The 27,823-nt window shown below is 44.1% G+C and overlaps 1 protein-coding gene across 2 annotated transcripts; it reads right to left on the reverse strand.

The window, feature by feature from the left end:
* On the reverse strand, positions 1–27,611 carry GFOD2 (Gfo/Idh/MocA-like oxidoreductase domain containing 2). 2 transcript variants are annotated; one of them, XM_084861129.1, is made up of 3 exons: positions 27,344–27,611; positions 6,685–7,030; positions 1–1,561 (listed from the first exon to the last, which is right to left on the reverse strand). In XM_084861129.1, the coding sequence occupies exons 2-3, from the start codon at positions 6,941–6,943 to the stop codon at positions 663–665; spliced, it is 1,158 nt and encodes a 385-aa protein (XP_084717255.1). In that variant the 5' UTR covers positions 6,944–7,030; positions 27,344–27,611; the 3' UTR covers positions 1–662. The 2 variants fall into 2 exon arrangements, with proteins under 2 accessions (XP_084717255.1, XP_084717256.1); XM_084861130.1 differs by lacking the exon at positions 27,344–27,611 and adding an exon at positions 26,701–26,860.
* Between the last annotated feature and the right edge of the window lie 212 nt (positions 27,612–27,823).

Here is a 27,823-nt window from a genome sequence, read left to right on the forward strand (position 1 = left end):
TCGTGTCAGTTTGATTTATTGACGTTGATCAGATGTTCCAGGGTTCTCCCTTGTCTTCTCTCTGCCAAATCAAGGGCCCTCTGCTCTAGTCAACAGCCCCCGAGAGCTCTCCTGATGAATACCCCCTCCTGTCCACCAGGGAAGGGGCAGCCTGGAATCTGGAAGGGCCTAGTCCTGAGGGAGAAGGGGAGGTGCGGATGGATCCCTGAGGGAGCCTTGCTGTCCTCACTCCTGAGATGCAGTGTTCTGTTTCTCTGGAGAACACTCCCGAGAAGGGCATGGAGACAAGGCTTTTTGTCATTTTCCTCAGGACGGAGGAATCCGCCAAACTGGGACCACAGATACGCTAAAGCAGCCCCCAAGTCAAGCTTTTGCTCGCCTTGCTCACCAGCACTAGCTACAGAGACCTGGCAGCAGCTCTGCCTCTTGCACACTGCTAGCCCCCGAGGCCGTGGCGACAGGAACATCACCGCCCTCAGCTCTGGGCAGTGAGGAAGTGCTGGAGGGGCGTCTTACTGGGGCCACCGTGGGCTTCACCTGGACCCCGCCCATGCTGACCTGTTACATGAATGACACTGTCTATGCTACAGCCAAGCCCTTCCATCTTGCTCCTGGCCCCTCCTTGGCCCCTGTGCCCCATGGCAGGGAGCCCATGTGCAGGCTCACAGGTTGTTCCGCTGGAGCGCCTCGCACAGGTTCTGGTTGGCATCGGGTTCCTCCGTCAGCACCTCCACGGCCTCCCATTCCCCCGATCGGCTGGACCTCTTGATGGCGTCCACCACACTCTGCATGTACAGCCCGTCCTCGAAGGAGGCGGCCATGGAGACGGGCGTGTGGTCCCACGTGCGGCGGTCCCCCTGCCCCTGGAAGGACTCCCGCAGGGCCTGCACCATGTAGACCATGCCCTTCAGGTAGAGCAGCGGGACGTCCTGGGGCCCCTGCTCAGGCAGCCCCGCGCCCACAGCCAGCGAGTCCCGCAGCAGCAGCTCCTCCTGGGTGGCGGAGTTCTTCTGCCCGTAGAGGTCAGCCCCCCGGGCAACAAGGCGCCCCGCAGAGCCCACCACCATGACCTCGTGCACAAAGGCCCCCGGCATGTTGAAGTTGAGGGTCACGGTGCTGCACACGCCCCCGCCCATGAGCATCTGGAAGAAACAGAAGTCGTCGCTGGTGACGTGCCGGATGCCCCGGATGGCCGCGTTCTGCCTCACAAAGGTCTTGAGGAGCCCGTGGACCTTCTCGGCTCTCTGGCCGGTCAGGTGGGTCAGCAGGTCCACGATGTAGGTGCCCATGGTGTGCAGGCCTCCGCCGCCCATGAGCTCGTCGCAGATCCAGCCGTAGTTGGGGCTGAGCAGGCTGCCCGAGTAGACGCGGGCATCGCAGATCATCACCGCGCCCACGTAGTGCTCGGCAATCAGCTGCTTCATGCGCACGAAGGCCGGCAGGAAGCGCAGCACGTTCCCCACCAGGCTCATCAGCTGCGGGTAGTAGCGAGAGGCTGTCACCATCCGGAAGGCGTCCACCGAGGTGGCTGCCTTCTCACAGACCACATTCTTCCCAATACCTGAGAATAACACATGATGGGGAATCTCTAAGTTCCAATGGGTTTACACTGTGGGGGTGGGGGGTGGGGAGAGAATGATTTCTCGAAGGCAGATGGACTCAGGAAAGCTTCTTATGAGACCAGATGATGGCCTCGGACAAGAGGAAAGACTTCAGTTTGGATGAAAATGGTACCCAGTGTCTGGGACTGGAGAGAGAGTTATGAGCTGGAAAAAGAGAAGTACTATCAGTGTAGGAGCTAAAGACCATTAAAAAAAAATAATAATAAAATATATATATATATATATATATATATATATATATATATATATATATATATTTTTTTTTTTTATTTTTTTTTTCCTCAGAGAGGAAGGGAGGGAGATAGAAATATCAATGATGAGAGAAAATCCTTGATTAGCTGCCTCCTGCACGCCCCTTACTGGGGATCGAGCCCGCAACCCAGGCATGTGACCTTGGCCAGAATCGAACCTGGGATCCTTTAGTCTGCAGGCTGATGCTCTATCCACTGAGCCAAACCCGCTAGGGCTAAAGGCCATTTTGAGTTAAATAAACTCCTGCAGGCCAGCTACATGGGGTCTTACCTTTAGGAAGACTTGGATGGCCTCGAAAGACTTGCTTACTTAAGTTTATCTAGCTTTCCTGCTAGCAAGTCAAAGGATTAGTGAAGCCGAAAGCTGCTTTCTGTCTCCTGGGAATGGGGAAAGCATGGATGTTGAGTGCCTATTAGCTCGGATCTCCTGTGGGGTGGACAAGTTTCATGCTGCAAGCCTCTTCAGCTCATATACCCAGAACTAAATAGTCAGGAGTGAAGTGCCCTTGAGCACCACAGGCCCAGAGAAGCTGCCTGACCAGCATTTCGTTCTCCAGTAATGCACCGCCGGTTCACAGCTCTGGGGCCACACCACCTGTGTCCCTGTCTAGAGGTGTGGGACTAGATCAATGACTTCAAACAGCAGGGTAGAGAAGCAGCCCAGGAAAAGCAACACTTTTGTGTTTTTATAAAATCCAGGGACTATCTCTATGTATTTTAGGACATAAAAGGGACTGCTACTAGAGAAGGAACTTTGAGAGCACTGGACTGCATCACTCTTGCTCACAGCCCCTCCACACCCTTTCCTGGGTCACAGTCCCATGCTGGCCCATGCGCCACACCAGCAGACTGGGCTCACATGGGTACAATCTGTGAATATCTTCATTCATCCAGTGTGCATCAAACTCGGGGGATACAACATCGGGCATAGTCTCTACCTTCAGACAACTTACAATTTAGTAGAGAGACAGTCATTGATCAAATTATCATATAAATACACGTAGAACTGCACCTGTGATAAATGCCATGGATGATATAAATGGAAATATGAAAGCATATAGCAGGGATCTGACCAGAACTGAGGCTCAGGGAAGGTATCTCAGGGACTGGTGTTCTTGGGATTAAATTATCTGGGTCAGGCTGCTTGAGGAATGATCTCTTGTTATCTCAAGAGCCCGTGGGGAGAGTTGGCAAACTCAGTGTTTTTCTAATGAAGCATATCAAGTGCCAAGAACTGGGCACAGAAACTTACCTTTTAGTGACAGTTTTAAGAAAACAATCAACTGTGGCAAAGATGTTAGGGCACTCTGCACATTAAAATATAGTTTTCTGAACTGAGAAATAAAATATGTCAGGATCCCACCCTCTCCTTTAAGGAATTCATGGGAAAGAGTTAAGGATAAAATTTGTAGAAGAAATGAAAAAAGGAAAAGAAAAAAGGTAAAACAAAAGCAGAAAATAAGATGCCACAGAAAGAGTTGTGATATGAAAAGAATACCAATGAAGGATCAGTCCACAAATTAATTTCAGGAAAAACTAATAAAAATGAGGGCAAGAAACAGTCTTTATGGCCTTAGAAGTCAGGTAAAAATGTAATTATCTAATAAGCAGAGGAAAATGCAATTCTGCCCACAGCATTAAGACTTAGTAAGAAGCCGAAACCGGTTTGGCTCAATGGATAGAGCGTCGGCTTGGGGACTGAAAGGTCCCGGGTTCGATTTTGGTCAAGGGCATGTACGTTGGTTGTGAGCACATCCCCAGTAGGGGGTGTGCAAGAGGCAGCTGATTGATGACTCTCTCATCGATGTTTCTAACTCTCTATCTCTCTCCCTTCCTCTCTGTACAAAATCAATAAAATATATTTTTAAAAAATTAAAAAAAAAAGACTTAGTAAGAAGTCGCAAATTAATAAAAGTGATACATCATATAAACAAACTGAAAGAGAAAAATCACATGATCATATCAATAGATACGATCGACAAAATCCAACACCAATTTTATTTATTAATTAATTGATTTCAGAGAGGAAGGGAGAGGGAGAGATAGAAACATCAATAATGAGAGAGAATCATCTATCTGGCTACCTTTTACCTGCCCCCTATTGGGGACCAAGCCTGCAACCTGGACATGTGTCCTTGACCAGAATCGAACCTGGGATTCTTCAGACAACAGGCTGTTGCCCTATCCTCTGAGCCAAACCAGCTAGGGCCCAACACCAATTTTTCATAAAAACTCTCAGCAAAGTGGGAATAGAGGGAGCATATCTCTATTAGATAAAGGCTATATATGACAAGCCTAAAGTAAACATCATACTCAATGGGCAAAAACTGAAAACATTTCCCCTAAGAACAGGAACAATATATATTCATACATGGGGGCACACAGTTAGGTGGAATGGCAGTGCGGATCTTTTGGGATATTGGCTCTGAGGACCTTTAAATACACTGTGCAGGAAATCTGATTTTCCCTTGTAATGTGATGCCAGTGTCTTACTTGGTCAGGATTTGCAGGAAGTCATATATCATGCTGGAAAGGCTGAATGATGCCCTTATTTTACTCTCAATTCACAGTGGCCCACAGAGATTGAGAGAGACAGAAATAGGACCAGAAATGGGGTCTGAGGTCAAGGTCAGTTTGGTGTTCTGCATATAGCAGTTCATATAACCACTGTCCTTTGGGAAAACTAGAGGAGTTCTTCTGCCTCTTCCATATATGTTTAAGTGAAGTCAGAATTCTCACTAAAAAAAAGGGGGGTGGGGTGGGGAAGCATTTGTTTTCACAACAATCTCAGGGATTCCTTCGGGGCCTGAGGGGGCAGTGCCTGAGGAACATGGGCTCTCCCAGGCCCCCCAGCTCCTGGGATCATGCACCACCAAGGACATTCATTCACACTCTTCCTGACAACAGAGACATGGAGAGAAGGCCAATGACTCTGCTTCACCACGGGCTGGGACACAAGATTCTAGAAGTTTCCGATCATTCCTGTACTTCCTGCACATTCCTGTTTATATTAAATGGCCCAAAGTCAGCATTTTCCCATACCAGGAACCTGAAAATAGCAGCTTTGTGGCCAAAGAATCCTGGAATTTTGCCTTTCTTCCTACAGAGCTCGGAAATGGTTTCTGTGGGGACCCTAAAATTCAAGAAGCCTCTAGAACTCTGCCTCTGGACATACCTGGCCTTACCAACCTGCATTCATGCCACACAGGGTGGCAAAACGTCAAGCGGCCATGGTAGCTCGTTTTCCCTTGAAACAGCTCTCTGTTAAAGTGCTGGCTTAGGTCTACTTTTAAACTCAATCTGGGAGCCATTCATTATCTGCCTTCCTAAGAATTAGAGCCAATGAACAGCTCCAAAGTTACATATCCTGAGAGAGAGAGAGAGAGAGAGAGAGAGAGAGAGAGAGAGAGAGAGAGAGAGAGACAAAGCGCGCGTGCACTCTTTGGAAAAGAAAGTCAGCCACATGTAACTTTTGGTCAAAATTTACATGCCTCAAATCAACGACTAGATAGGTGCATGTTCTCGCTCATTCAATGAACATTTATTCTTCCCTCCACATTGTGTCAAAAGTAACAATCACCCTCTAACCTGAGAACAAGGAAAAAACAAAAAACAAAGCCGTGGGCCCTCCACCATGGTAGTGGCCAGGTGTGGTGGTCAGCCAAGACACAGGGACCTTCGACTGCATTCGAGAAACACTTGGTTACTATCAAATTATAATAATTATTCTGCCGATTAATTATATGCTATCTGAATTATTACTTAAGTCTTTTCTCATTTACCTTGTAATGTGCATTATTTCTAGGCTCTTCAATTGGACTGTGAAATTTGAAGTTAAGGAGAGCTCTCTGATCCAAACCCACTTTGAATGTCCAGAATATCAGGACAGTGCCTGGCACACAGAAGGCATTTAAAAAGTTGTGTATAGCCTGGCCAGCATGGCTCAGTGGTTGGCCATCGACCTATGAACCAGGAGTTCAAGGTTCAATTCCTGGTCAGGACACATGCCCGGGTTGCGGGCTTGATCACGTGTGGTGCATGCAGGAGGCAGCCAATTAATGATTCTCTCTCATCACTGATGTTTCTATCTCTCTTTCCCTCTCCCTTCCTCTCTGAAATTAAAAAAAAAATTTCAAATATATATATTTGAAAAACTGCTGGATGAGTGTTTACTGATTTGTTTTCCTATTAAATTAGACTCTGGCTTATATAAAACAAAGAGAAGAATTTTTCTGGTTGACAGGAAAGAGAAGCCTAACAGGAACTGTAGGAAAATGGCTCAGTAAGCTACGCCCAGCCAGGGGCAGGAGGTTGCTGAGCCAACTGCTTCCCGAGGGAGCAGAGCTGTGAGCAGGCTGTCCCCACGGTCCTGCCTCCTGTCGGGGAAGCCGGTGCTGCAGAGCGCCTTCCTGCCCTCCGGCATACAAGACTGCCAAGTCTGGCAGGAAGGGTGTGTGCGCAACTAGTCGAGGCCTAACAAAGCATGGGAGGGGCAGCCTTGCCACACACCTCCTCTCCTTTTCTGCGGTGATGCGTGGCACAGAAATGGAAGAACAAATTTGTCAATTTCCCGGTGCCCAGGTCTTTGAACTATGCCTTCATAGAGAGAAACTTTTTACATTGCCTGAAGTTTAATCCTCTCTCGTCCCTGTGACAAGCCAACTCTTGAGGCATTTGCTTAATTTTTTCTCAGAGATTTGCTTACGGGAGGTGGGGAAGGCTGTCTGCCCCAGAGCACTAGCCCCTGCGGACTCAAGCCCACAAAGGGTCGCCCAGAGGGAGGCACCATCTGCCCGTCTGCCCGTCCGTACCTAGAGCCTTCACAGATATCTGCCGGGTGAGTGGAGGGGGGATGTTGATGCACACCAGGTCCACGTCTTGGTGCAGTAAGACATCGTCCGTCTGGCTGGTGTAGAAGGTGATGTTCATCTCCTCTGCAAGCTGCTTCGCCTCCTCCTCAGTCTTCCCCCACAGCGCCTCCACGGTGAACCCCTCTGCCCTCAGCAGCGGGACCAGGACCCGGGCGGAGCTGCCAGTCCCAAACACGCCCACTCCTGGGAGCATCTTCATGCTGGATTCTCTGTTCACCAACTCATCTCCTCACGAGAGCCTCCAACATGAAGACGATCATCTCACGATCCTGGTCAAACATGGCTCCTGGAACAGCAAGAGTACACTGGCTGTTAGTGAAGGGCACACTCAGTTGAGGCTCTCTGGCTTATTCGGAAGCAAAAAGTTCTCAAAAGCACAAATGAAACACTTCTCTAAAATGAAAAGCTGCATAAGCTTCTCCCAGGGAAACTAAAGGATAATAGCAAAATCCATCTCCTGGAAGAGGGGAAAATAAAAATATGAGTAAAGCTGGGTTCAAATCCCTATTCTGTTACTTAATTTCCTGTGTACTTGGGACAATGCTCTAACCATTGGGGAATACTGGCCAGGGCAGTAATGTGTTTTACAAATAACACTACAGGCCCTCAATAACCTGAAAGACATCACCATGTATTCCTTAAAAAGTGGAAAAACAAGCTGAAACCGGTTTGGCTCAGTGGTAGAGCGTCGGTCTGCGGACTGAAAGGTCCCGGGTTCGATTCCGGTCAAGGGCATGTATGTTGGTTGCGGGCACATCCCCGGTGGTGGTTGTGCAAGAGGCAGCTGATCAATGACTCTCTCTCATCGACGTTTCTAGCTCTCTATCTCTCTCCCTTCCTCTCTGTAAAAAAAATCAATAAAATATATTTTAAAAAAAGAAGTGGAAAAACAATATGTGCGGTATGATCAATTTTGTGGGTTTTTTTAAAGCATAAGAGACATAAATATAAGATATATACATGAAAATATACAATGATATCTATAGTGTATCTATAAACATATTACACATGACAGTAGAAGGACCAGAATACACCTGAATTTTATAATGATTACTTATAAGAACAGGCAACTCATTATCAAGTCTGGTTGATCTTAGTTTGTTATCTCTTAAATCTACGCCTTCTTTGCCATCCTTTCTGCCTCTATGCTAGTCTAGCCCCCGGCACCACTCACCTGAATGACTACATCAACCTTCGACTTAATCTCTCTGGCTTTCATCATTTCCTTCCTTTATCCATTCCTCCTACTGCAATGAGATCTTTCTAAAATGCAAATGGAATCATATCACTCCCTTCCTTTTTAAACCTTTCAGTAACTTCCCATTGGACTCAGAATGACTTACAAGTCCCTGCATGACCCACAAATCTCAAGATAAGACTAGATTTGTGCAGTCACTTTCAAGGATTATTTCCAAGAGAGATCAGTTTTAAAAACATACTTAGATAGTCCAGTAAGAAGAATCCTGTATGAAATTATTAGCTATAAACCAGTTAAAAGTTGGGGGTACAGTTACTCCAAATGACAACAATGGTTTCAGAGTAACTGATGGTAAGTGTGTTTTTTTCTTTCCAAGAGAATTAAATACCTAGGGGGGAACAGCTGTTTACTGAGATTCTTTCATATCATATTAATACAATATCATCTCACAAAAACTCATAGAAGAATGTTCATAGGAGCCCTAACCAGTTTAGATCAGTGGATAGAGCATTGACTTGAGGACTGGAGGGTCCAGGATTCGATTCTGTTCAAGGGCATCATATGCTCAGCTTGTGGGCTTGATCCCCAGTAGGGGGGTGTGCAGGAGACAGCCAATCAATGATTCTCTCTCATCACTTATGTTTCTATCTCTCCCTCTCCCTTCCTCTCTGGAATCAATAAAAATACATTTAAAAAAAAAGAAAAGAATGGCCCTAGCTGGTGTGGCTCAGTGGATAGAGCATCAGCCCTCAGACTGAAGTCCCAGGTTTGATTCCGGTCAAGGGCATGTACCTTGGTTGCGGGCACATCCCCAGTAGGGGGTGTGTAGGAGGCAGCTGATTGATGTTTCTCTCTCATCGATGGTTCTAACTCTCTATCCCTCTCCCTTCCTCTCTCTGTAAAAAATCAATAAAACATATATATGAAAAGAATGTTCACAGAATTAATATTATTATTATTTTATTACTACTAGAGGCCCAGTGCACAAATTTGTGCGCAGGTGGGGTCTGCCTGCCCTGATCTGGGCTGACTGGGCTGGGCCCGTGATGGGGAGGGGCCCTAGGTGGTTGGTGGGGCCAGCCCCACCTCCTGGTTGAACTGCCGTGTAACTCCCGGGAGAGGGGACAATTTGCATATTACCCTTTTATTATATAGGATTATTATTTTTAAATATAGAACGAATTTGCATGTCATCCTTGCACAGGTGCCATGCTAATCTTCTCTATATCATTCCAATTTTAGTATATGTGCTGCCAAAGCAAGCACAGGAGAATTATTTATAATAGCCAAAAGGTGGAAACAACCCAACAGTCCCTCAACTGCTAAAAGGATAAACAAAATGCGGTATTATCCATATAATGTAGTATTATTCAGCCACAAACAGTAATGGAAGTACTGATACAAGCTATAATATGGATCAACCTTGAAAACAGTATGCTAAGAAGCTAGTCACATAAGTATATGATTCCATTTACACAAAATGTTCACAACAGGCAAATCCATGGAGACAGCAAATCAGTGGCAAGGGACGGGGAAGGGAGTAACTGGGAGGTACAGGGGCCCAACTTTATTCATTTTATTCCATTGATTTATATGTCTATTCTTTCTTTTCTTTTCTTTTCTTTTCTTTTTATATATGTCTATTCTTATGCCAGCACCACCCCATCTTAATTATTTTAGCTTTTTAGTAAGTTCTGAAATCAGGGTGAGTCTTCCAACCTTGCTCTTTTTCAATCTTGTTTTGGCTATTCTGGGTCCCTTGTATTTTCCTATGAATTTTAGGATCAGATTGTCAATACTGGATTTTGATAGAGATTGCTATGAATCTATAGATCGTCTTGAGTAAAATTATCACAATAATATTAAATTTTCTGATCCAGAAACATAGGATGTCTTTCTATTTATTTACGTCATCTTCTTCTTCTTTTTTTTTTAAAATGTGTTTTCATTGATTTTTTTTTTAGAGAGAAAGGGAGAGGGAGAGAGAGAAAGAGAAAGACATCGTTCAGCTGTCTCCCACATGCACCCCAACTGGGGTTCGAACCCACAACCTGGCTGATGTGCCCTTACCAGAAATCAACTGAGACCTTTCTGTGCACGGAATGAGGCTCAACCCACTGAGCAACACTGGTCAGGGTATTCAGGTCTTTTTTAATTTCTCTTAATGTTTTATAGTTCTTAGAATATAAATTACACTTTTGTTAAATTTATTTCTAAGCATTTAATTTTGTTTGATGCTATTGCAAGCGGAAATTTTTTTCTTAATTTCATTTTCAGATCCAGCATCTCTTTTACTTTAAGGTAGAATACAAGTGAACTGTGCAAAGTACATCATGTCTACGTTAGGGCTTGTTTTACCAGGATAGCCTAGTATAGCATCCTACACTACTAGCTCCTACATGACAGACACCTGTGCCTGTGTGAAACACTGAAATAAGCATGATTGGGCTGCCTCTCACTCCAGACCCCTCTCAGCTTCCTATCTCCTGTGGTCTCTACTGTCCAGGGCTGTGCGGCTTGGCCTGACCCCTGAACTCTCCCACTGGGTTTTATCTTAACCATCTTTCTTTCTGTCTGATGGTGAATAACGTCTGTAGCCTCAGCCACTCCTCCTTCCTCTTTGCTGATAATTTTCCTGCCCGTACAAACCTACCTTCTGATTAGAAGAGTGGTTAGTCACATAGACTCTATTATAAAAGACCAGTGGCCATAACACCGTAATGACCAAAGGACCGGTCACTAAGAAGTACATGGAGCACCTCTTAGGCCTTCCCCCCGCCCCACCCTTAACCCCACCCTCTCCACCCCCAGGGTGCTGGCAGCATTGGCTGAGCGTCACAGGACGGTGGACATGGCCCTGGTGGCAGGCTAGGCCTAGGGGACCCTACACACACGCATGATTTAATTGTGTGCTGGGCCTCTAGTCTTCCATAATTTTCATGTCCTGGACTCCCTTTAGCAATTTTGATCACTTTCTGTATTTACAGGTTCTTTTTGGTTACTTACAGGTCATGGATATCCTGAGAAGTTGAGTGTCAAATTTGTTGTACTAGGTAAGTGAGATTCTGCTTAACTTCATTAATTACCAGCTAAAAGGGCAGGGGATTGAGACATAGCCACCAAAAGCAAGCATATCCATGGCCCCTCTAAATTCATGTCCAGGGCACACTTCCTCCTCTCTAGCACTGCATTCCTTCATGCTCTAGTTATGTTTGGGTTTACATTTGCATCTGTGGCTTAAAACAACAAAGTGGATTAAAATAAATGTTAATAACCTCTGTTTTACTGACACTGACTCAAAGGGCAGCTTTATCAACATCCATAAAAAAGGGGCACCAGCTGGACTGAGGAAGCCAGATGGCATGAAGCTAGGCAGGCTGGATGACTAGGTATTTCCTGCTCAAGCAGGCAGTGCTGGCTTTCCTCATTTATTTCAGTGACTATCCTCTCTCACCCCTAACATTTCCCTACTACTTGCCCCTAATATCCTTGCATATACCTTTTATGTGCCTACAAAGATCTCTATAAACCCAGGCCTACCACCCATGCCGGTCTAGAACGAACGGTGGAGCCCAGCTGGTGTGGGTCAGTGGTTGTGGTTCGATTACCGGTCAGGGCACATGCCCGGGTTGTGGGCTTGATCCCCAGTCGGGGGCATGCAGGAGGCAGCCGATCAAGGATGCGGTTTCATCATTGATGTTTCTACTCTCCCTCTTCCTTCTTCTCTGATATCAATATATAATAAAATAAAAGATTGAACAGTGGAAAGTGCCTTGACAGGACTGGCTCTGCATACTTTGACAAGGCTATAAGTTATGGGGAAGGCAGCACAGAGATTAGAGGCATGGAATTTGCAGCTAACCTTGCCTGGGCTCAAGTCCGGAAACCCCCAGTAAGTTTCTTAATCATTCTGTGCCTCTGTTTTCTCATCTGCAAAATGGAAATAATTCTATCTACCTCTTAGGGGAGTTAAGGATTAAATGATTAATATTTGTAAAGCATTTGTAACAGAGCCTGACCCACAGTAAATCACTACATAAGTCTCTTATTTTTAATTTTAATTTTTAAAATATGTTTTTGTTGATTTTAGAGAGAAGAAGGAAAAGGGATAGAGAGAAACATCAATGAGAGAGAAACATCAATTGGCTGCCTCCTGCAAGCCCCCTACTGAGGACTGAGCTTGCAACCTAGGCATGTGCCCTGACTGGGAATCGAACCAGTGACCTTTTGGTTCATGAGTCGATGCTCAATCACTGAGCAACAATGGCTGGGCTACACCTTTGAAATTCCTGTCTTTCAAAGTAACCACCCTCAAGTGAGCACATAATTGAGATACCTATCCTATATTCCAATCCCTGCCTTGTTTCTTTTACCACTTTCATGTAATCTTCCTTCTCTTTCCTTCTTAATTAATGCTAATTAAGAAGCATTATGCTAAGAGACAAATGCTAAGAGACGCTACAAACTACTATTCTTGAAAGCAATTTTTCTGTCTGTTGAACTCTTGCTTCCAGGCATATCCTGTTTGGCTCAAATAAAATTTTATTAAAATTCTCTACAGGTTTGGATGTTCTTGCATTGATAGGTGTGTGTGCCAGACCTGCCACAACCAGCTGTAAAACCTGGGCAGATTACTTAGCTTCTCTGAACCTCTGAAAAAACAGAGGCTTGTATGTGTGAAACAATCTTTCATTCTTAGTGATGAGTGTGAGAAGGAAAAGCTCATTCTGTTGTCTGGCTTGGCAACTGCCTGCCTCAGCTCCACCATTCAAACCAGCATCAACATGTTCACTCAGCGTGCCTTTATTGAGGGCCTACAAGAGTGGCTTTGGGAGATGAAAAAGATGAAAAGACACAGTCTTAATGTGCAACAAGTCAGAAAGGGAGTAGAAGCCAGAGCTGTGGCAACAACTGCTAGTCTAGGGCAGCGTTTTTCAACCGCTGTTCAGCGGCACATTAGTGTGCCGCGAGATGTTGCCTGGTGTGCCGTAGGTGCAGACAAGACAAGAATTTTATAATTTTTCACTATTTTGTTTACTTAATATTTCATAATAAAGTAATTATAAAATACTTTCTTTGTATTTATTTGATTCCTATTCGAGAGAATTACTTTATATATAGTCAATATAGGCACAGAGTTAAATTTTTTAACATTTTCTAATGGTGGTGTGCCTCGTGATTTTTTTCATGAAACAAGTGTGCCTTTGCCCAAAAAAGGTTGAAAAACACTGGTCTAAGGAGTTTAGACTTTGGCACAGCCGCAGCGGCCGCCGAGCAGCTGTGAGTCCCAGAACACCGGTCCCAGGTGGAGCCAACACTTGGACTCAAAGGAGTGCTCCACCATACTACGAAAAGGTCAGATTTCGAGGGGCTAGGGAGGGAGAGAACTACATAACCAGACATCCTGCAAAGAGAGACCATGGGGAGACAAAGAAACAGCTCGCATATGAAAGAAAAGCAGGCATCACCAGAAAAGAAAGTAAACGTGTTAGAGGCAAGCAACCTATCAGAGCAAGAATTCAGAGAAATGATCATAAGATGGCTAAAAAGAATGGAAGACAAATTGGACAATATGAGTAAGAACCAAGAGAAAATGAAGAAGAACCAAGAAGAAATGGAAAATGACTTTGATTGGTGGGTGTGCTCCGTACTCTTGGTCCGCCTTCCCCACCAAATCCCTCTCTGCCCTGCTCCGTCTCTCAGGAGTCAGAATGCTAATCTCTGAGGACTACAGCACCTGGGCTCCAGGCCTTCTGGTTTCCACCTGATTCAGCCAATGGGCAGCACCAGGAAGAGATCAGGGAGCTAGAAGAAAGGTCAAGGCATTTGTTCTCTGGCTCTCTCCCTACCAGGATGTGCTTCTGAGAGGGGAAGTGTTCTTTGACCAAGGTCACGTACTCTGCTCCCATAGGCATAGCATTGAGAGATAGATAAGTCCAATAGTTTTTCCCTTCCCTCATCATGCCTGGGGTAGTGACATGTCCCTGCCAATCCATGTGATGCTCCACCATTTCTTGTAGGTTTCCCTCACAGCTCACACCATCGGTAATAATCGCTTCATTAAAGGATTTTCAATTAACCCTTTGAATGTGCTAGCTGTTTCCTGTCTGGACCCTGACTAATACAGTAAGCAATGAGAACCTTTGAATTTCTTAAGTTGATGTAGGTGGAATAGATACAGAGAACCAATGAGGATATCAAGTAAAAGATAAGGAGGGTCTGTTGGAGGGAATGAAATGGAGCAGAGAGCTATTAGTAACATTTGGGGAGAGCACAAAATGACACTGAACTGTAGACCTCATGAGCCTAGGCACAAAATCCTCCAACAAAATATCAGCAAACTAAATCCAGCAATTTGTTAAAAAGACAATACATCACCCTAGCCGGTTTGACTCAGTGGATAGAGTGTTGGCCTGCGGACTGAATGGTCCCGGGTTTGATTCCAGTCAAGGGCACATGTCCTGGTTTTGGGCTTGATCCCCAGTAAAGGGCTTGCAGGAGATAGCCAATTAATGATGCTCTCCCATCATTGATGTTTACACCTCTCTCCCTCTCAAAAAAAAGAATATATCATGACCAAGGATATATCATGATCCCAGGAAAGTAAGGTTGCTTCAACATTCTAAATCAATTTACTATAATTCATGATATCAATAGTCATTAAGTTAGTTATTAAGTTAGATTAATTAAGAATGCAATTTAAAATTTATTTATTACAAGTACACACCTATTAGAATGTCTGAAATTCAGAAATTAAAAAAAAAAAAGATTTTTTAGAGGGAGGGAGGGAGAGAGAAACATCAAAGTGAGAGCAAAACACTGATCGGCTGCCTCCTGCATGAGTTCTACTTTCCATCCAGGTCTTTGATAACAGGAGAAATATATTTTATTTTATTTATTATTTTTTTAAAATATATTTTATTGATTTTGTATAGAGAAAAAGGGAGAGAGATAGAGAGTTAGAAACATCGATGAAAGAGAGTCATCGACCAGCTGCCTCTTGCACACCCCCGACTGGGGATATGCCCGCAACCAAGGTACATGCCCTTGACCGGAATCAAACCCAGGACCCTTCAGTCCCCAAGCCGATGCTCTATCCATTGAGCCAAACCGGTCTCGGCAACAGGAGAAATATAAAAGACACTTTGAGTAGCTATGTTTTCTCTGGCATGTTATCCTTTATTCACCCTCAATACCTCTCAGTATTTCTTTAAGAATATTTTTGATTGACTGCAGGTTTTTTTAGGTGTTATTTCTTGATCTGGGATTGTGTCTTCCTGATCCTATTAAAAGCATCAAGTTCTCCAGAAGCTTACAGATGGGTGGAGCCTGGGTGGTTATTTAAAAATGTATCTATAATAGTTTGTTCTGTAACTATACTTTTTAAAATTACAAATCATGCTTTCTATTTTTCAGTGCCAGGCTTCAAAAAGGGCCATTAGGGATTTCTAGAGACAAAATTACTGCCTTATAATACTATCCTTTACTCTGCAAGCCACACAAATATAGTCAATTGATTTCCAAGCAAAGCATTAAATCAACTCAAAGGGGGGGGGGGGGACTCTTTTAAAGAAATGGTATTGAAATAATTGAATATCCATATGGCAAACTGAAAACTTTGACCCCTCTTCTCTCACTGATACACAAAAATTAATTTGAGATCAAAGACCTAAATGTAAAAGCCAGAATCATAAAGCTTCTAGAAAAAAACATACTAGAGAATATTTTAAGACTATGGGGTAGATAAGGATTTCTTGGCCAGGACACACAAAGTACTAATCCACTGATAAACTGGATTTCAAAATCTTAAAAAAAAAAAAAAAAATGGCTTATCAAGACATTAAAAAAATGAATAGGCAAGCCACAGACTAAGAAAAAAACATTTGGTAAATATATATATGTAGAACTCCTACAAATCAACAATAAAACAATGAATGACTCAATGTTTAAAAATACCAGAAGACACAGTTGCTTCACACCAAAGTTACAAGAATGGCTAAAGGCACATAAAAAAGTGCTCCTATCACTAGTCATCAGGGATATGCAAATTAAAAGTCCACTGAGAGCCTGGCCAGTGTTGCTCAGTAGTTGAGCACTGATCTATGAACCAAGAGGTCCCCAGTTCAAGTCTGGGTCAGGGCACTGCCCAGGTTGCAGGCTCGATCCCCAGTAGGGAGCATGCAAGAAGCAGCCAATCGATGTCTCTCTCATCAACTATCTTCTCTTTCCCTTCCTCTCTAAAATCAATTAAAAATATATTTTTTAAAAGTACACTGATATACCCACTAGCTCAGCAAAAATAAAAAAAAGATTGACTGATAATCACAGTTTGAAGAGAATATGATGCAAATGGAACTCTCATACATTGTTGGTAGGAGTATAAAACAGTACGATCACTTTGGAAAACTGACATTTTCTTATGAAGTTAAACATCAACCCAATGACACAGCAACTCCATTCACAAAATGTTCATAACTTCCTTATTCATCACAGCCTTTGTACTTGCAGTTCTCTATTGAACAGATATCCATCCACTTGGCTTACTCTCCCCTGCTTCCTTCAGGCATCAAGTGCTGTCTTACTAGAAACCGGTTTATTTTCCTCTGTCTCCCCCTCCCACCTCTGCTAGAACTTATGCTCCTGCAGGACATGGAATATTTTGCCTATTTTTTGTTCAGTGCTGTTCAAGTACCTAAGAACAAGGCCTGATATAGTAGGTGCTTAGTATTTGCTGAAAAATTTCAGAGCTTATTCCTGACTAATTAATCAATAAACCAAGACACACAAACTGAACTCATCAAAATTGTGTATAATTCAGTAGTGTCTTGGAATACGTTCACAAATTTAACAGAAATTACTCATGTCGCTAACCTAATTAGTTTGAGGCACAATCTGGTTTAACAAACACCGTATGATAACAGAATAGCTCTGCCTGCCACTTGAGATTAGAAAACTGAGCTGCTGCTCTCAACCTTAAGCCACAACTTGACCAGTCAAGAGGATGCCTTCACTCAGAACTGTCTCTCCAACCACTACCCTCCTCCACATGACAGGACTCATGCTAACCAGTTAGCTCAGTCCCCTTGTAGTCAAGTGTCCTCCCTCTTAACAAAGAAGCGTACTGTATGCCAAGCGTTGCAGGATGAACCACAATGAACCAGCACTCGGGGGCTATGATAAGTCAAATGCCAACAGACAACCATGAAGGGAAGACATGTGATTGTGATTTAAACCTAACCAGTTCTAAGGAAACCCTGTGGATGCAGAAAAGCCTTTCTGACTCCATAGTCAGTGCATCATCACATCCCAACCCTTGTATATTGTAATGCCTTTTTTTTTTTTTTTTAAACATGTTTTTATTTACTCCAGAGAGAGGAAGGGGAAGAGAGAAACATCCACGCGAGAGCGAAGCATCCATTGGCTGCCTCCCTACTGGGGATAAAGCCCACAACACATGACCAGGAATCAAACTGTGACCTCCTGGTTCATAGGTTGACGCTCAACCACTGAGGCACACCAGCCAGGCTATAATGCCCCTTGAATTCACCTGGTTCCCTGAAGAGATACCTGCAGTTATCCCGGGCCTACCCTTTTCATTCCCAGCCTTTAAGTGTCCCTAGGATAAATGCCAAATTTCCCGTGTGGGTCGGACCCTTCCTCACCTTTCCACCTTGGCACTTTCGCCTTACACAGCACTCTACATGCTAGCAGTTACCAAATCCAATTCTTCAGTCCTGCTCTGAGATTTTGGTCCAAGCTGTTTGCTCTGCCTGGAATAACTCCTTCTCAGGAGATCTTTAGAGAGGCTGTGCCTAGGCTGAGTTAAGTGATTCTGCTCACAGTTACCAAGCATCCTGGGCTCTGGCTTTCACAGTGCCCCTCCTACTTCATTGGGATCACCTATTTCGTTTCTGTCATGATGGCAGGACCTTGCCTATCCCAGGAGCCTGTTGGAGAAATAATCAGGAATGCCTTCCACGTGACCTTCAAATCAATCACGTACCAAGAATTAACTAGGAAGGTGTGTCTAACTGTCCCTCAGCCCTCCTTTTAGCCCTCCAATGTCTGGAATTGAGCCCAGGTGGCAGACAGGCCACCAATGCCTGGCCCTAAGAGGAAAGCCAACCACACCTCAACAACAGAGCCTGAGCAGGACTGGGGAACAGCGTGCAGCTTGAGTTTTAAGCTACATGTTCATAGCAGAGCAACTACCAACAGTCCAGTTATAGTGCCCCCCTAACCAACTTGTTTTTAGAGTCTGAAACGATAACAGGAGGCTATTCTCAGATAGATGTGAAAGTGTTTCTTTACCTGCATTTATGTTCCCATTAAAAAAGAAAAGCCAAACTAAAAAAACATCTATTGAGTTTTGCAAACTACTTATGATAAATGCTTTGGTCCCTTCTCTATGGAGGTTTAGTTTTCCTATGTTTAAGTGCCTATACTGACTCAATAACATGGTCACAGACTGCTGCCTTCTCATTGACAGAAAACACACAAACAGGTCAAAGGAAAGAAATGCTATTCCTTCAACTCCACAAGCTGACATAAGGGACAAACTGTTGGGCAGCCACCATGAAATAAGAGAGCATACCTAGCCCTGGCCAAAGACACCTCCCCCATCCGCCCACTCCACCCACCCCAGCCTTCATCCACACACAGTGTCCCAGGAAAGACACTAATGAAAGGCCTAACGACCTGTCCAATGAGGCGTAACTAACCAATGTACAATAGGGTCAGCTAAACCAAGTCATAAAGATTAAGAAGTAAACTTAACACCCACAGAAGCACCTGGATCACTATTAGGTCTGAAAGTTAACTTTAGCTGATGACAACAGTAGGAAAAAGTACTCACCTACCAGCTATATTAAAATTTAAAAAAATATATATTTTATTGATTTTTTACAGAGAGGAAGAGAGAGGAATAGAGAGCTAGAAACATCGATGAGAGAGAATCATCGATCAGCTGCCTCTTGCACAGCCCCTACTGGGAATGTGCCCGCAACCCAGGTACATGTCCTTGACCGGAATTGAACCTGGGACCTTTCAGTCCGCAGACCGATGCTCTACCACTGAGCCAAACCGGTTTCGGCTTAAATTTTTTTTTTTTTTTTTTGAGAGAGAGACAGAGAGAGAGAGAGAGAGAGAGAGAGAGAGAGAGAGAGAGAGAGACAGACAGACATCAATTCACTGTTCCACTTATTTATGCATTCATTGGTTGATTCTTATATGTGCCCTGACCAGGAATCGAACCTGCAACCTTAGTGTAGTATTAGGATGACTGGCCAGGAGTTTATATATTAACTAGAAGCCCAGTGTGCGAAATCACACTGAGACTCAGACCTGGTGTGCCTCGGAACCCAACATCGAGTCCTGGCACTGCGGGACCCATCAATGCATCTCCTGGTGACTGGTCTTTGGTCATTATGGCATATGACCACTGGGTTTTTATTATATAGATTCCTTATTGTTTTTGAAAATCTGACAATAACCAGAAGATTATTTTTTCTGAGATTGCTTTAAGAATGAGTTTCAGATTTACATTAACCTGAAAATTCCATCCTCAGCCCTACTCTGTCCCGGCAATTTATAATCTAATCCTTCAACTTCACCATGACCTCCCTGCAAAGATAAAGATTCTTAACTTCCCATTTCCAGTCTTGACATCTTGCTCTGACTCTGCTCCTATACTTTTAAGTGTCTACTAGAAACTCCACCCAAGTGACTTACCAACTTCTCCCAACCCAAATCTTTCCTGTCAAACATGAACCTCCTCCTGTGCTCCCCACCCCTGTAATGGCACAATATCCAGTCACCAGAGCCCTTGCCTCATTCATTCTCCATAATTAAAAAATATATATATATATTTATAGATTTTTATTATTATTATTATTTTTTAGAGCAAGGGAGAGGGAAAGATAGAAACATCAATGATGAGAGAGAATCACTGATCCGATGCCTCCTGCAACGAGGGGATATGGCCTGACCGGGAATTAAACTGTGACCTCCTGATTCATATTCAACCACTGAGCCACGTTAGCTGGCCAGGCCGCCAATATATATATTTTTAATATATTTTATTGATTTTTTTTTTTACAGAGAGGAAGGGAGAGAGATAGTTAGAAACATCGATGAGAAAGAGAGTCATCGATCAGCTGCCTCTTGTATACCCCCTACTGGGGATGTGCCCGCAACCAAGGTACATGCCCTTGACCGGAATCGAAAGCGGGACCCTTGAGTCTGCAGGCTGATGCTCTAGCCACTGAGACAAACCGGTTTTGGCAAGGCCACCAATATTTTTAAGCACCACAATGAGTTAGGCATTATGCCAGGAGTTGAGCATATAGCAGTTATCAGACAGGTCAAGTTCCTGGGGGTTAGTTTCCATTTCTTGATACACTCATAGCTGAATATCAAGGACTGATTTGATGCAGGAACATAATGAGTGTTCAAAGGTCTTTCTCTGTGGCAGGTAAGTGGGAAAAAACCCTCTGCCTTTGCCTTTAAATCACTGAGGTAAAGCACACTTGGCCATGATGCCCAGGAAATAGCCAACCCTAGAGAGAAGTATATTACATACTTTGTTTTTACCTGTGGCCCCAAGAGGATGAGGTTTTAATTATAATAATAAACATTTTTCAATGTGCAAACTTAAGTTTTTTTAGTGTTTTCCACCTCCTATATGGACATAAGTATTCTAATCCAGTGAAAACTGCTATTTCTATGGCAGCAAGAGACACTTGAAAGAGTCACCTCTCTGCCTACCTTCTTGATTTCGAGGATGGGACATTCTTAGGGCACCTCAGAGCACAGCAACCTTGACCAGCTTTCTCGAACTCTGTGTTACATGCCTCTGGTCACCAGGAAGGTGAAGTAGTGCTCCACTGACTTGAATACCCAGTGTCTTCACAAATATCTCCTACTTGTATGCAGAAAACTGCTTACCAACTAGGCCATGACAATGCTCAACTATACTTTAACAATCTTCTGACTGTTAAAAGTGAGGTATAAAATAATCTAAGCTCAGGACAGTCTGCCAGGGGAACCCTTTTTTTCTTTTAGGTAAATGTGTAATGAAGAAGGCTGGTTATAAAATACAGGATGTTTATGCCTACCTGAAAATAAACATTCATTTAAATATTTTAGAATTTTCTAATTATTGTTTAAGTGATGCACAATGTCTTATATCACCGTTGAGACTCTTAAGCTCTTTCAGAACCAAGACTGGGCTGTATATGGTATTAAGGAGAAAACAGGTCCCTGAAAAGTAACACTTCAAGGTATTTTGGTAACATTCCTACAATGACTTAGATTCTAAGTCTTAGATTCTAAGTCTTAGAAAATTATTTAAAGGCACTTAAATTTTCTTTGTACATTTTTTAAAATATATTTTATTGATTTTTTACAGAGAGGAGGAGAGAGGGATAGAGAGCTAGAAACGTCGATGAGAGAGAAACATCGACCAGCTGCCTCCTGCACACCCCCTACCAGGGATGTGACCGCAACCAATGTACATGCCCTTGATCGGAATCGAACCTGGGACTTTTCAGTCCGCAGACCGACGCTCTACCACTGAGCCAAACCGGTTTCAGCTTCTTTGTGCAATATTAATTTAATTTAGTATGCCAGCAATATTAAAAGTTGAAGTAAGGCCCTGGCCAGCATGGCTCAGTGGTTTAGAGTTGGCCTGCAGACCAAAGAGTTAAGGGTTTGATTCCCAGTCAAGGGTATGTACCTGAGTTGAGGCTGGATCCGGTGTGTGTGCAGGAGGCAACCAATCGATGTGTCTCTCTCAATGATGTTTCTCTCTCTCCCCTTTTCACTCTCCCTCCCTTCCAATCTCTAAAAATAAAATAAAATAAAATAAAATAAAATAAAATAAAATAAAATAAAATAAAATAAAATGAAAAAAATATCCTCAGGATGAGGATTAATGAAACAAACAAACATAAAGAATTGAAGTAAGACCCTAGCCGGTTTGGCTCAGTGGATAGAGCATCAGCCTGTAGACTAAAGGGTTTCAGGTTTGATTCCGGTCAAGGCACATGCCTGGGTTGTGGACTTGATCCCCAATAGGGGGGCGTGCAGGAGGCAGCTAATCAATGATTCTCGCTCATCATTAAGGTTTCTATCTCTCTCCCCCTCTCTCTTCCTCTCTGAAAACAATAAAAATATATTTTTTTAAAAATTGAAGTAAGGAGAAACAAAGACAATACATTTAAAAGAATAACCAGGAGCTGGGGAACTGAATAAGCCCAGGACTGGGAAACTGAAACAGCCATGATTTACTTTTGAAAATAACATTAGGTAAGAAGTACTATGTTGAATCATTGCTCCAAGATTTAAGCTACGTCCTCTTAGGCCCTGGCACGAGAATATGAATTCAAAAGGCTGAAAAGTAATAGGAGGTATGGCTGATCTCTCTACCATCCCCCATCTCCTGGAAAATCAGAGGATGCCTGGCATGACAAGCACACCATCTCATTACCACCCTCAGAGAGTCTCTTCAGAGATGAAAACCATTTCCTAGTGGGAACCACCATCGGGCTGCAGAAACCACTAACCACATGGAACTTCCTATAACATGCACCCAAGAGACCATAAGAATCAAAACTATCCAACAAGCACCAAAGAAATATTAGTTTTAGAAAGCAGCACCTTCCAATTATACACATGTAAATTCATTATCTAGGTAACCACATTGCTGTTTTGTTCACGGACACCTTAGATAAGAACTGTCAGTGCTGCCCAGACTCTGCCATTGTTACCCACTCCCTCTCTGCTTAAAAAATATATCTATGAAAATAAAAGCGTAATATGCTAATTAGATGGACAACCGAACAACCTTCCAGACATCCTTCCAGATGAAGCCCTGCAAGGGCCAAGTCCCATGCAAGAATTTTGTGCATCCGACCTCTAGTATGTATATATTTATTGTTGTTGTTTTAATCCTCACCCAAGAACATGCTTAGAGAGAGGAAGGGGAGGAGAGAGAAAAACCATTGGGCCACCCTCAGCACATTCCCAACTGGGGATCAAACCCAGGCATGTGCCTCAACAGGGGATCTAACCAGTTTATTATATATTTAATAAAAACATATATATTTTTAAAAAGTGTATATTTATTATAAAGTTACTGTGTTCTTATGCTTTAAAAAAAAAACTTTTTACATTTGTTCAATGTTGAGCGCCTGCCCCCTGGTAGTCAGTGTGCATCACACAGCGACTGGTTGTTCCGCTGTTGGGTAGATTAGCGTATTAGGGTTTTATTATAAAGGATTGTAAAAGTAAATCATAAAGACTTTGAGGTTATACAGTGATATGGTAAATCTCAACGCCAAGTAGAAGTGCTTCTCATTCTATTTTGGGGTTATCTCCTCTCATGAAAAGGGCTGACAGTTTGAGAATAACACAGTTATCCCAGGCCAGAAAGGAAGACTGTGCTCAGTACTCAGTTCCCATTCCTCACAGCCTCAATCTTAACGATTCTAAAGGACGACTAGAAACACAGAAGCAGCTTTTGTAAACAACTTGGAGAGGTGTGGGGAGAGTGAGCTATCCCCTTAGCATTCCTGGCCAGTCTGGGTCCCAAAGAGTGTGGCATCTTTGTTACTGGCTACCCAGAGAACCGACAGTACCTAGGACAAAAGCTCTACTTGCTACACCCCTTCTAAGAGCGGGAACTAAAGAACAAGTATTTAAGATGGAGCTTGAGTGTATTTAAGTAATGCAGAAATATTTACTCTTCCTTCTGAATGTTTAATGCCTATTTTCTAAGTGTTCATTTCCATCACCATGAAATGGAAATATTTACTCCACATTTCTCATTTTCTTTGTCTCAGTTTGGAGAAGGAATACTTTATTGAGCTCATTCCTCACCTAATGGCTAATTCTTAGGTGTTAGAGTACAGGGAAGTCTCACTGCTTTCGTGTTTTTCTCAGTATTGCTTAAACATCACTGGAAGCAAAAATGACAAAACTTCAAGCTGCTTTACTCTGGTCGTATCATGAGAAGGCAGGGCACTGTGGAAAAGACAATAATGCTGGGGAAATATAAGGCAGCAGGAAGAAAGGAAGACCTAATATGAGATGGACTGACTCCATAAAAGAGGCCTTAGGCATGGGTCTACAGGAGCTGAGCAGGGCTGCTGAGGACAGAATACTGTGTACATCATTCATTCAGAGGGTCGCCAGGAGTCAGAGCCAACGCAATGGCATGTAACATCCACACTTAAAATGACTTCCATGAGTCTAAGCCTATTTCAGATATCTTTAATTCCCCACTTTTTAAAACACCTGGCACCTAAATTTGCACATAATTTGGACTTTTAGATTCTCTTGAAGTTTTCTTTTTTTGTTAATCCTCACTAGAGGATATTTTCCATTGATTTTTAGAGGGAGTGGAAGGGATTGGGGGAGGAAGGAGAGGGAAGAGGGGAGGGCAACATCAATGTGAGAGAGCCACATCAACTGGTTGCCTCCTGCATGCATCCCAACCGGGGTAGGTAGGGAACCTGCAACCCAGGTACGTGCCCTTCACCCAAATTGAACCCGCAACCCTTTGGTTTGAAGGCCAACACGCTAACCACAGAACCGCACTGGCCAGGGCCTCTCTTGAAGTTTTCTAATACAAAGCTGTTACTCTTATATGTAAGAAAAATACATCCCATTACCTGCTGTATACACATTTTCAAAAAGAGCAACATCTACAATTTTTTCCTATTTTCCAATTCCAATGGTGGATTTGTTCTAGAATTGAATCTTCTACTATAAATATGCATGAGATGACAGGCATCAGAAGGGCACTTCTAAGTTCTCTCTATTTCAGTGGTCGCCAACCTTTTGGGCCTCAAAGACCCCTGTTGGCAACCCTGCTCTATTTAATACCTAATTTTCTGAACACTGATGTCTGTATTTTGACAACTTCTTACATCAGATGGCACTGCATTGCCATTTAATTTCTCCTCTTACTGTATAACTAGAAAATCAGTTCAGTGAAAGCAAACCCTGTTAGCATTACTGGTTTATCTGGTACCTTGGCCTATTAGGTACTGTTGATTACTTTATTACAGGCCAGATTTGATAACTTCCCTCAGCTGCCCCAGAAAGTAGAGTGGATGTTAAGAAACTATCTGTCAAAGGTTTCATTGCCACAGCAAACGAGAAACACCTTGAGAGTGTGTAAGTCCATCTTTCTCCTCTGAAAACAAGTGTCTTTCTGATTTGAGGAGCTCAAAAATATGCACACAAATCCATGAGGCACACTCATTACATTTAAGCAGCATCTTCTCAAACTGCTCATTCAAGCTAGTATTTGCACTTACAAAGCATGCTCCCACAGCCCATTCAGCTCTGCTGATGGTAACTGCTTGCTCCCGGTCAATCTTACCTTGATTTTGGCTTACTTGTCCGTCTCCTATCTGGGCTAATGATCAATTAATGAGAATACAATGACTTTCATAAAACTTCTCTGACAGGATTTGGTTAAGAGTGCCAGTTTCCCCCACAGATTACATATCCTCATGATAATACCCCATTATACCTCTTGAGGTATCTATACAAAATGTTTCCACAGATGCAAGTAAAGTCAATACAATGCATAGCCATGAAATACTGAATAACTATGGTATACACCTACAACTAATAACATATTGTACACATTAACTATATTTTAAATAAAATAAAATTTACAGCTGAATATTCATAGTTATGGTCTGGCATTGATTTGCGAACCTAAAGCATTCATCTTAAAACTAATATGAACTATTAACATTATCACACTTTCAATGTATCTTTTCATTCTGGGAGCAAGGAGAGAAAAAAACACACACACACACAAAAAAAATCTGCTGCAAAGTTGAATACACACTGAAAATTAGTTTTATCAAGCTAGCAATAAATTGACTTTGATGATTAGAACCAGCGACCAATCTGTTAAAAATTGCACACTTCTTTCCCCCATATTACAAATCTTTAAGTTTCTTTGGAGGGGAGGGGTATTTTTTTCATGGCTAATCCTACTACTAGTGGGTTCTAGTACTACTATAGAAATCTTATATTTGATTTTCCTAGCAAATAAAAAGTATTGGTCAGACCCAGATCAATCATTCCATAGGAAAAGTAGTGCAACCAGGTGGTAAGAGAAAGTCTCTCAGAGCTGAATCTTGGTCCAGAAAGATGATCTCAACCCCTACTCCAAAGGCAGTTATTTTTTTCACATTTTCTGTAGAATGGATGGCCTTGAAACTCTGGTTTCCTGGTGTAGCTTTTCAGAAGGAAACGAGTTTCCTTATCAGGAATGACTCTCGCTTCCCGGACTCTTACAGACGACCACCTTCTCCAGCTCTCTTCCTATCACACTAACAGATTAAAGGGTGGCCGCTAATATAACAGTTGTCCCTCCAAACGAAGGGTCATACACTAAGGGACTCTTCCTTCTGAGACCTTTGAGCCCCAGAGCTTACAAAGGTCCTCTGGGTGGTGGCCTGGCCCTGGTTCTGGCTTTCTCCCTGTGTCTTGCCCTCAGCATGACACTACGGGCACAAAGAACACAAACAGGACGGTTTGTAACCTTGCTTGGTGTCTACCCGAGGCAGCTCGGAGCTTTGCTATTCCTGTCCTGTTCTTCAGATTCTGCACGAGTTTGGGAGGTCAACTTCCCATGACCACTCATTGAGTCCTGACCTCCCAGCCACCTGCCTCCTCCTTCCTCACCGGTCCTGGGACAGTGCCTCCTGGAGGGGAACGCCTTACCTCACCTTGGTCTTCGCGGATCCATCTGCTTCCTTCCGAGCTTCCAAGAGGCAGGGGCCCTTGAGACATGCATGGCCCGTGGGCACTGGGGCTGGCAGAGCTAAGCGCACCTCCCGAGGTGTCTCTTCTCCCACCTGCCACCTAAACACTCTTTCTTTCCTTAAAGAAACACACACACACACACACACACACACACACACACACACACACACACACGAAAGTCCCATCTTCCTCTGAGAGAGGATGGATCGGCCCCCTAATGAGCCCTTTGTCTGAGGCTTCCACCCCTCACACCCTCACCCGCGAAGCCTAGGTCCTCACACAGGTAGGTAGGTGGGTCTTAACCCATCCCAGGCTCCCACGACCCACGGAGGGATGGGTTCGGGCCGAGGTCCCTCCAGGAATCCACATTTTTTTTAAATTTTTTTTTTACAACGTTATGGCCAGGTCCAATGTCTGAGGCGGGGAGGCCAACTCCGTGCCCCCCTCCAACTCCACGCAACCCCAACACTCCGCGCCGGCGCTCGCGGCTAGAACGGCCCCCTCCGGCCCGGACCTCGGGCCGCGGGGCCGCGGGAGAGGCCGGCCGCCTCCCGCCGGCAGCCGCGCCATGCCCGCCTCCATCCTCACCCGCCGGCCGCCTCTCACCTGGCACGCTGGCATCGCCCGCCCCACTCCGCTGCGGGCACCGGGGGTCCGGAGGGGCTCAGCCGGCGCCAGCGCCCGGGGAGGGAGGCTGGCCAGGGCTCACCGGCCCCGGAGTCTATAGGGCAGCCGCCGGGAACGCACCGCCGGTTTCTAAGGAACCGGGGGCTCTGGAAAGGGAGGGGCGGGTCGGCGGGAGAACTGCGCATGCTCCCTGGCGGGGGCGGAACCCCGCGGGGCGGAGCCGAGGCCCGGCGCTGCGCATGCTCGCTCGCTGTGGGCGAGGGGATTGGAGGGGCAAGGTTAAATAGCTCGGCAGGAGGCCTCAGTCATTCATTCTTTCCGGCGGTGGAGGGGCTGAGGGGTGTATTTTCCAGCCTGGGATGACTCTTTCTGGTTCGCCGCCCACCCGCATCAAGAGCAAGAAGGTTCTGGAAAGTGGTGGTGGTTGGGTTGTTCAGGAATGAAGGAAGGTCTGCTATT

This window comes from Pipistrellus hanaki (genome assembly GCF_964339955.1).
Source record: "Pipistrellus hanaki genome assembly, chromosome: 15".
NCBI lineage: Eukaryota > Metazoa > Chordata > Mammalia > Chiroptera > Vespertilionidae > Pipistrellus > Pipistrellus hanaki.

Excerpts from the sequence above, each read along its gene's own strand:
- GFOD2 (XM_084861129.1), bottom strand. The coding sequence starts at position 6,943 with ATGAAGATGCTCCCAGGAGTGGGCGTGTTTGGGACTGGCAGCTCCGCC. Across the intron at positions 1,562-6,684 it reads GATATCTGTGAAGGCTCTAG|GTATTGGGAAGAATGTGGTC; the intron begins GTACGGACGGGC and ends TGTTATTCTCAG.